Source organism: Populus euphratica, unplaced genomic scaffold (assembly GCF_000495115.2).
Source record: "Populus euphratica unplaced genomic scaffold, PopEup_1.0 scaffold152.1, whole genome shotgun sequence".
Classification (NCBI taxonomy): Eukaryota; Viridiplantae; Streptophyta; class Magnoliopsida; order Malpighiales; family Salicaceae; genus Populus; species Populus euphratica.
Window position 1 is genome coordinate 476715 of NW_011500040.1, and position 10588 is coordinate 487302.

At 30.5% G+C, this 10588-nt stretch overlaps 1 protein-coding gene across 2 annotated transcripts; it reads right to left on the minus strand.

The window, feature by feature from the left end:
- Nucleotides 1–394: 394 nt before the first annotated feature.
- LOC105107245 (probable L-ascorbate peroxidase 6, chloroplastic) lies at nucleotides 395–4318 on the minus strand. 2 transcript variants are annotated; one of them, XM_011001099.1, is made up of 12 exons: nucleotides 4021–4318; nucleotides 3825–3935; nucleotides 3539–3659; nucleotides 3356–3456; nucleotides 3182–3269; nucleotides 3006–3073; nucleotides 2835–2921; nucleotides 1945–2019; nucleotides 1761–1838; nucleotides 1571–1675; nucleotides 1001–1063; nucleotides 395–692 (listed from the first exon to the last, which is right to left on the minus strand). In XM_011001099.1, exons 1-12 carry the CDS (start codon nucleotides 4252–4254, stop codon nucleotides 540–542), a joined length of 1284 nt encoding a protein of 427 aa, XP_010999401.1. In that variant the 5' UTR covers nucleotides 4255–4318; the 3' UTR covers nucleotides 395–539. The 2 variants fall into 2 exon arrangements, with proteins under 2 accessions (XP_010999401.1, XP_010999402.1); XM_011001100.1 differs by having other exon boundaries at nucleotides 395–851.
- Nucleotides 4319–10588: the final 6270 nt, after the last annotated feature.

Consider the following 10588-nt stretch of genomic DNA (forward strand, 5'->3'; position numbering starts at 1 on the left):
AAAATAATTTTTTAAAAATCACTTTTCACATAATAAACAAAACATTAATTTTTTTCATGGAATCTTTTACTTTTAGAATTAATGTAATTTTCTATTGTTCTCACTTGCGCCTATTTGAGGGCTTTGAATCTTGTTTGGCTGGACTTCTTTATTTTACGTGGCCTGTTTGCCTTTGGGGTTTACTTTGAGAGAGAGTAATAATTGAAACTTTATTCAAATAATAACATTAAGAGAGGTTATTTTTTAATTAAATGATTATTTTATGATTTTTTAATGATTTAAGAAGTGTGGGATTGACACTTGAAAAAGAGTGCGGCTGGGTATAGAGTTACCTTGAGCCGTTTAGGCCTGGACAGTGGAGTTCACATACAAATGCATGGGCTTTGACTCTCCGTTTCGGATCCTCCAACCATTCATTACCTCACTATATTATGGTTTTCAATGCATGCAGACCTCATCATGCACCTCAGGAAACACCGCAATTAAAGCAGAGTGGATACAAAACAACACTAATCTTATAAGGATCCTCAGAAAAGAACTTAATTTCCAAGAAGAGATGTTAAAAGCGCTAGAACAGCAATCACAATAATGATATTTAGAAAATAGTTAGACTGGAGAGGCTTATCTGGGCTCCCGCCAACTGCTTGATACTCTGCTCTAATCTTCTGTTTCATAGTCTCTGACAACTCTCTCTGCAATTCAAATAGGCAACACTAGTTGAATTTATTCCTTTCTTCTTCATTTAGACTTCCAAGTTTTATATGTGATTTCACAAAAATTGCAAATAGCTTCATCCTGTCTGTATTATAAAAAGAAACGGCAGTAGAAAACAAGATGCTTGTTTTTTAGTCCTGCAGTGAATCATGAAAAGTGAAAAAATGAACATTTTGCAAACGTATAGTTCTGCCATATAAATCATCCATGCAACCCTAAAAACCAAGGAACTTTTATGATTAATAATTAACAGAACGTTTTGCAACAACTTGCTTGTATTTACGACCTTTCCAGAGGAGTACTTGGCTGCCACAAACTTCTCTCCTGCAACACCATCTAGCATAATTCCCTGATCACCAAATCATCAATTAGTTTTTCAAGTTACAAACTTTCTTGCAACCACTGTACTTTACAATTGAATCTACTCGTGGGAGTTCCAATAAATTAAACACAGAAAAAGACTTTAAAAGACGGTGTATGTGCAGGTAAGCATGCACGGACAAGTTAACAAAGGGTTAGTTAGATCTAACCCTGGAGTTCATGGAAAGAATGTGTGCATGCGCAGTTGTGAGTGGAAGCACATTCACATGACATGTCATCAATCAGGAACTATTTTACAAGGCTTAGAAATCGCAAACATCAGCCATCATAAGCTCTCAAATATTTTTCTTTTTTTTTCCTGGCTCTCAAATATTTTTCTTTTTTTTTTCCTGAAAAAACTGAGTTGCATATATAAGATGAACATTTGACCAAGACCTTTCAAATATTTTCGAGGGCAGTTATAGTAATCATTAGAACGTGGGTAAAGGCAAAAGACATGAATTGAGCATCTCGGGACAACAATTGGCTGACAAACCTCTGGAGGATCAAATTTTGCCCCAAGATTGCTGAGCTTCGCATGGGCTTCAGCATAATCCTTGAAGAATGCCTCCTTATCTTCAGCATATTTCTCTGCATACACCTGCAGTTTATGCAATGCTTAGCTCATTAAAAAGATTGTTATGTCCTTCTTGACCATGTTACTCTCAAACCTCAATCCATTTTACCTTGAATGAAGGATCTTCAAAAAGAGCAGCATCAGTTGGCAACACAAGTAGATCTTCATCCTTTCTTTCTTTAATATCCTATGCAGGTAAATCATATTCAGCAAAGCATTGTAACACCCCCACTCCCCAACCCAAATTTTTATATCTTTCTTATGGTATAAGGAGCACATTCTGATTGTCAAACCTTGAAGTAGGAATTGTCAAACTTCAGCCATTCTGCTGTCCAGGACTGCCCTCCTGGTGCTCCAGGCCCATTTTTCTGTCAAGCAGCGGACAAAATGTAAATATCAACTGTCGATGCTTTCTATAGCTACTACTGTTTCTATTACTACCCTCCATACATGCTGCAAGACGAGACAAAAGGATCCTGATGGTGATATCAAAGATAAACCATCAATTACATGTATTTGTAAACTGGAAAACATGCAATAATCCTATGTCAAATGCTCAGCTGTACGTTTTATCAAGGACAAAAAGAATACAGAGGAAACGGTAGTAGTTAATAAGGAAGTTGTAATAGAGATCTAACGTCTCAACTGCATGTTTTAGCTTTAAGAATTGCCTGGCGGCTATAATCATATATCACTAGTTGCAATTCTCCAGAAAATAGAGAATATATAGAGAGAGGGAAAAGTTTGACCAGTAGTCAGTTTGTAGCATCTCATTTAAACAATTATTAGCCCATGACCAAAAGATATGCTCCCAGTTCACAGTGATGTCAAATGAGAAGGAAAATGTATAGAAATCAAAGTTACTGGTTGAGCAATCAGGATTACTGGTTATTGAGGATTCCATAAATTTTTCAAGGTAACTCTGAATATGAGATTGAGAAATCACTAGGAACCATCACCTAGAATTCCTCACTTGTGTAATATACATAAAACTATATCTACTGTTGCATATGGAATCAATTAGGTAATAGTAATTGAACCTTAATGAGACATAAAAATCTATGGAATCTCCATATTGAAATAACACATTAATAACAGTAACAAATGATGATTGCACAGTCTACGATTAAGCAACTCTAGAAATACTTGTATTCTAAAAAATTGGAAGAATTCGCTCTAATACCGTATACTTCGTCTCTGGTTTGCCCCAACCACTGCGTTCTGGTCTAGACCTTCCTAGTGTGTGTGCACCAGACAATGCAACTATTTCCTGCAGTTTAAAGACTTAAACAGCAAAACATAATATACACATTGAGATAGCATCAAGCAAAGCATGATATGCAATTTAGATTACCTTGTCATCTAATCCCATTCTATAGAAAACTTCTCGTAAATGATCACCAGGTTTAGGGGGGCCAGCATCTATGCACCAATTAGAATTTTAGATATCAATACTAAACTGTAGTTAACAAGCATTAAGTTTATGAAAAACATTTGTTACAAGAAAGGATTCAAACTGAAAATACTTACCGGGAAGCCTCCCCTCTTCAGGGCATTCATCAGGGACTGAGACATCCACCCTGCCATACTTCATGGGAATTTTGGGGCCTGCGGCTTCCTAAAACCGCAACACATTTATCAATAAAATGTTTAGACAATGATTTCAAACAAATCACGTTAAATCCACAGAAGAGCAACCTAGACCTCTATAGCAGTTGCGCTGGCCATTTGGAACAAATCCGCATATGTCACACCAGCATACTTGTCTTTGATAGGCTGAATCAGTTTCAATGCATCAACAAGCCCTAAAATCCCAGTTAATTAGCAAAAAATATTACAGAACCAAGCTAATTATTAGTTACACTAATTAAAATGTGAAACAATTACCTGCATTGGCTGCATGTTTAAGTTCAATTTCAAATCTAAGACTTCCATTGGCTCCACCCCTTTTTGGCCACTCCTCTATGTTCTTGTTGTATGTGCCTGCATCATGCCACCCTAACCGAACCTATAAAAGAAAACAACAGCATTATATCAGCATAGCAACTAGAAAGCGAAATTTTTACTTGGCTAGCAAATAATTAAGCAATTTATTATGAGTTGATCATTGAAATTTAAAGACAAAAAAATGTTTATATCAAGTAAATTAAAATAAATAATAAAAAAGTATTACCAGAATAGGATGGCAAAATTTAGATTTAAGAAGCTCCTTAATATCTTCTCTTGCACTCTTCAACTGAGCAGCATCCGACGCCGCAGCAACGGTGCTCATTGACGATCGCTTCTACACTCAAAAAAAGAAAACTCGGACAAAAAACAGCCAGCGCAATATAATTTATTTATATATAGAGTGGGAGAGGAAGTGAGACCTGATCCTTAAAAATGAGGGGTGAGAGGGGAGGGAATCGGAGGCATTTGAGAGAAGAAGGAGAGTAAGAGGAAGAGGAGGCGAGATAGAGTGAGAAGGAAGCTGAACAAACAGAGAGACGGACGCGAGAGGCGGAGGGGAGGAGGCGGGAAGTGGTGGCGGCACCACCACTGAGAGAAGCCATTGGTTGCGATTTTGGTGGAGATAGTGCTAGGTGGGAGTGGTACTGTGTCATCTGGGATTTTGTATCCTTTTTATCTGTTGTCTGGCTGGCTCTCCTCGTGTTTTGGATGAAGTGAATGTGGTGCGCACACGCGCATTTTATACAGACTGTTTCGCAATAGAATCGGATTTCTTTGTGTCCTTTCATTGTATGTTATTCATTATGCTATACATTATACATCATACATTGTATACAATCTCCGCTATGCATCAAATATTTTTATTTCTCAAGGTATATGAAGTTTTTTAACATATTTTTATAGTTAAAAAAATTAAGTGTAAATAAAAAAATATATATCTAAATGTAATTAAATAAACTGATAATTATGTGCACTGGTATAAAAATAAATAAAAAATTATTAATAACATTTGAAAATAAAACATAAAAAACAAAAAGATATGTATAGATCAAAATATTATTTAATCTCATTAAATAAGACATTTATCAAATCATATTTTTTAATTAAAATTTTTTTATTTGATCAAATGATAATAAAAACAAATAAGGATATTAAATTGATTTAATAAAATAAAAAAATAAGTAATATACAAAGCTACATATATTATAAATATTATCTAAAAATAAATATTTTTATTTTCAAAAATATAGCTTAATTATACAAAAGATAAAAAATAAAAATCATAAATATATTAGAAAAACATCTTCAAACATTAAACACATAATCAAAAAATCATCATCATTTAAAAGATGTTATTTAAACAAAATAAAATAGACAATATTAATATAAATATAATTAAGTTTTTTTAAAAAAATAAATTTTAAATTTTTTTTAAAAAGATTAAGTATTGCTAGGCCTGACAAGTCAGGCCAACCCACCTAACTTATTTCATCAAAAATTGTATATTTGAACTTTTTTTAAATAAAAAAACTAAATGGATTGTAATGTAAATATATATATATATATTATCAAGGATTGCTACAGTGAAATACCTAGCTATTTCAATATATCCTGTAATTGCAATTGTAACGTATTGTACACATCAAATTTTCGTATAATAAGATTAGGTGATCTAAACAACATAAGCAAAAGCATAAAAAGAGGGTTTAATTTTAACCTTCTTTTGGGTGGATATCGGATAGGATCAGCACTAGAAAAAAATAATAAACAGCTCTTGTATTGTTTAATTATAAAGCTAGATCAAATCAAATAATTATAAACTTTAGCTTACACAAGAGACGACTCAACAAACCCCACCACTCCTAACTTTTTTACCAAACTACTTGTCTCAAAATGAATGTAAAAGTGGTTGAAGCTGGCAATTTGATTTGCCATTTTGTTCCACCCACAAGAAAAAAAAAAATCAAGGAATGCAATACATGGATATGATTTTTTTTATTGTTAATGTAGATATTCAAATCAGTTTATATATATTTTAATTAATTTTATAAATTTTAAAATTATTAATTATATGAATTTTTAGTAGTATTAAAAAACTGAAATTTATAATTATTAAAAATTAAATTTAATACCTGAACAATTAACTTATCCAGAAAAAAACTTCTTGCCCGGCATTGTTGGATGCAGGAGGAAGCATGCAGAACTGATTATTGACTGCCTCAGCTGTATTTATTTAGATCAGCCCAGCATATGTTCCCAGAATTAATAATCCAAACCCAACTACCAAGAGCTCAGGAACCAGGCCTAAGAAAATAGAGCCGCATCTTAATCTCGGTAGACAGAGCTTTAAGGTGGGCCGAGATACTAAGGTGTTGTTAGGAATTGTCTTCAAATAATATATTTTTTAAAAATTAATTTTTTTTTGTTTTTATAAACAAAATGCCTCATGGCTCAAGAGAAATGAAATGAGCTTAAACAAAATACCTCATGGCTCAAGAGAAATGAAATGAGCTATATTTTATCTTAATGATGCCAGATGGCTGCATTTCCTGTCAATCCACGATTCATTCATTTTTATTTATTTATTTATGTCAAAGATACCAAGGATTCTTTGACCAATGATGTTATAATATGTGATAGGTGTACATGAATAAAATAATGATAATACCACATTAATTGTCAAACATATTCGTGATGATTTTAAAAATCTATCTAGTGAATATACAGCAAAAAAATACAAATAAAAATCAAAGTATTCTAAAATTACTATTTATTTTTTATTTAAGGGATAATTGCAAAAATCTTCATATAGTATAGTTATTTTTTTGTCTTAAAATTACAGTATACAATTAACTCAAAATATAAAGAAAAATAAAACAATAAATTTACTCTCCTATACAATATAACACATATCATTTTCTTTTTCTAACCTATCTCCCTTCCTTCCTCACCTCTCTCCTTGCTTCTCTTTTTTGTTCCAATCAAGAAATAAAAATTACATACAAATTCAACACGATCATACAATTATTTGTCCACTTGTAAGACTTGTCATAGAAATATTTTTCAATTTTTTTTTATAAAAATCCTCACAAGATTTTTTTTGCCTAGATTTTTTCATATTTATCCTTGGAGATCAAGAGACGACGCTTTTTGATATGAAATTAGAATTGATTCACAAATCTTATGCAACATAACTCTCGGAGGAAATTTGATAGAATTGAGTTGCTGGATTATGATGAGGTGAAAATTATTTAGTAATGGTTTTTTTTTTTTAATTCAATAACAAAGTTACAATATTTAATATAACAACTTTTTAGTATAATAATAATTTTATAAATAGTTTAATTTTTACAGGAGGATGTATTCTCTTATACAATGTACATATTATAAAATATAAATAATAATTTATGAAATAATATTAGAATTTGTTTAAGAGTGTGGTTATAGTTGTGTTTTAAAATATTTTTTATTTAAAAATGTATCAATATAATATTTTTATTTTTAAATTTTTTTGATATAATTTTTTATTTTTAAATTTTTTGATATAATTATATTTGAAAATATTAAAAAATATTAATTTAAAATAAATAATAAATAATTTTTTAAAAGTGTTTTTAAAATGTAAAAATTATTAAGAAGGGTAATTTTTTTTAAAAAAAAATTAAATTTTACAGGTGGCATGTTCTCATTTCTGTGTTTTTAAAATGCAAAAATTATTAAGAAGGGTAATTTTTTTAAAAAAAATCAAATTTTACAGGTGGCATGTTCTCATTTCTTCGACCCATTGCATCAGGTGACACGTTGCCATCGAATGACGTCACATATTTTTTTGTTTCTTTTGGTTTGTCCATCATTGTAAAAAAGTTGTTGATGATGACGCTTATAACTGTGTTTAGTTTACTTTGAAATTGTAATGCTATGCTACGTCAACTTATAAAAAGTATAGAATATTATTAGGTGCCTGCTCCGTCCACGTTATCGTTGCCTTATTGTCAGAAATGTTAAAATATTTGAGGTGGAAAACAACGTTTCAAGCTCTCTTTTTTTTCATTCAAGTCCTTCCTTTTTTATTGGATTCTTTTTTTTTTCAAGTTTTTTTTTAAAAATATTAAGTGTAGGGATAAAATTAAGGGACCCAACTATATAAGTAAAACATGAGCCATATATATTGATTTGGATTGATGAATCCAATCATAATTTTTTTTTAAAAAAATCATGAAGATTTGGTAGAAAGGCCAATAAATAGCATTGATTGTTCTTGAATATAATGCATGATTATTGAAGGAAATAAATCAACATGTTTGTTTCTAAATAATAAGTCGTGAGAAGCGGGTCCATGGCCTAAAAGTATATATTATTTGATTGCGAGAAAAGAAAATTGATTAATTAGTGACTCTATATTGTGTATCAATAGTTGCTATTACGGAAAGGAAATGAATGTGATATTATATGTATGGAAAGGAAATGAATGTGATAAATGTATGGCATCGTAAGATAATTGTAACAAATATATAATTATAAATATAAACTAAATGAGTTAATTTTGATACATGTATTTAGTAATACCCAAGTGGGGGGATAAGATTCTGAAGGATTTCTGAAGGATACTGTCACAGGGCTAAAATCCATCAAGGTGTAGGCTGACAAAAAGTGTTGCTGGACAGTAGCTACGGGGTGGCAGCCTGCGTGACAGTAGCGAAAATCGGCAGCATGCATGTGCGGCAGCAAGCGTGTGCGGCAGTAAGCAACAACTAACATAGCAGTGAGCTGATGAGAGTTGAGACTTGGGCGAGGATTGTCCATTGAAGGATTTCTGAAGGATCCCGTGGTGGAAAGGATAAAGATCATGAGGATGTGTCATATACGTGGAAAGAAAGAAGGATAACTTTGGAATAAATAAAGGAACGTTAATGTGAACATTGTACAGTGAAAATATCCTCAAAATGAATCATTAGTTATATGGAGATTGTCCCTTTGGTTTGTTAAAGATATTACGGTAATAAATATGTATATGCAAAGGTTAGTATTAATGTGTTTGTTTATAAAACTGAGAGAAGGCTATCGAAATCAATGAGTATAAATATAAGTGATTCTTTTTTGTTTGATTTTTTATTAAAAATAAATAAACTGTTTTTTTAAATATAACTTATTCAAACCTATTGAGAAATATATTAAACAAAAACTATAATTTTTTTAATTTTTTAAACACGCAACAATATCAAATAAAATATCATCGAGAATAAAATTGGAATCACGATTAAATTTTACAAATATTATGTTATCAAGCAATCTTCATCTAATTTATGTAGTATTATTAAATAATATTAAATACTAGTTTTTCAAATAAAATATAATAAAAAATAAAAAAAATTTAATTTTTTTATTTTACTGGATCAAACCTGATTCAATATATTTAGTTTTAAACTAGACCGAATCCAGCTAGAATAATAAATATATTTTTCATTATTCACATAAATAATAGAGTAACTTTACAGTTCATATAAATAATAAAGTAATTTTTCACAGTAGAAGAAAGCAGCTTGGAGCTGCTTTTAATAACATTACATTTTAAATACAAACAATAACATGATACATAAACAGTAATTAGTGTTTTATTTGTTATTAAACACATTATTTTTATAATTTATTTTAAAATTAGAAATAACTACAAAAACAAATAGACTAAAAAGAGAAAAGCTATCAAGAATGACATGCTATGTATTATTACATTTGGTGAACCGTGGCAGTACAATGAATTCCCCATCTTTTTTTTTTCATTAACTGTTAATTATTTATAAATTAACAGCTATGATAAATATCCCATGTTTCATTTTTGTGTTTGGTTGTTGGGTTTATAAACATTTTTCTTCACTGGATTGAGCATCTCCAGGGACTCTTGATCGAACAAGACCTTGCACATGAAAGACTGGCTTCTTACGTGCTTAATTTTAATTACATCCTCTAATACTAAATTAATAACCATCATCATGATTCATGGCAAGGCACGTGATCATAAAATTGAGAAAAGATTTTTCGCAGCAACCTTAAACAGTACAAATCAAATTGAAAGAATATTTGTTTTTATGTTTTAATTGTGTTTTTTAAATTATTTTTTTATTTTTTATATATTTTTTCAAATATTTTGATATGATAATATAAAAAATAAATTATTTAAAAAATTATTTTGATATATTTTTTTTTAAAAAAAACTATCATCACATTATCTAACTTTAAAATAAGTAATCTGTGTTGTCTTCTCATGATTTATCTATTTACAAAGCTAGCTAACATGAAAGATTAACCGATACAAAACCAAATTTTGTTATGACTTATCAAATTTAAAATTTTATTTTTTATTTAAAATAATTTTTTTATATTTTTAAATTATTTTAATATGTTAATATAAAAAAAAAATTAAATGTTTTTTGAATAAATTTTTAAATAAAAAATATTTTAGATCATTATGACAATTTCAAACACATCTAGATCCTTGTAGCTTGTGCTAACAATCTCAAAAAGAAAAGAAAAAGCAAACATACATACAAACACGAGACCGCAAACTCGCAAAGAAAGTGTGGCTGTTGATTCCAGATTTTAATCGATCCTTTTTCTCTTTCAGTTGGTTTTGTTATATATATATATATTTATGTGCTCTTACGTCCTGGCTGATCATTTGTTTTGATCGAGATCTTTTCTTTTGATTTTTTCTCGCGGCACTTTTCCTTGAGAGCAGAGTCAGCAGACCACCAATGGTTTGCCCTGGGGACACCGTGGCGTGTAAGACAACACCAGAGTTTGGTGTACCTACAAGGCCAATGTCTCAACAGAATTACCTAACTTCATCCATGCAGACAGGCCCCTGTCACTAGAAGCACAGTTCTCTGGTCACCGAGATAACTCAAAAGTCAGATCATACTCTGTCAAGACGTGACAGAAATTCTAAAATCAACCTTCACCGACGGCCTCTTGATTTGGTGATATGTTGAC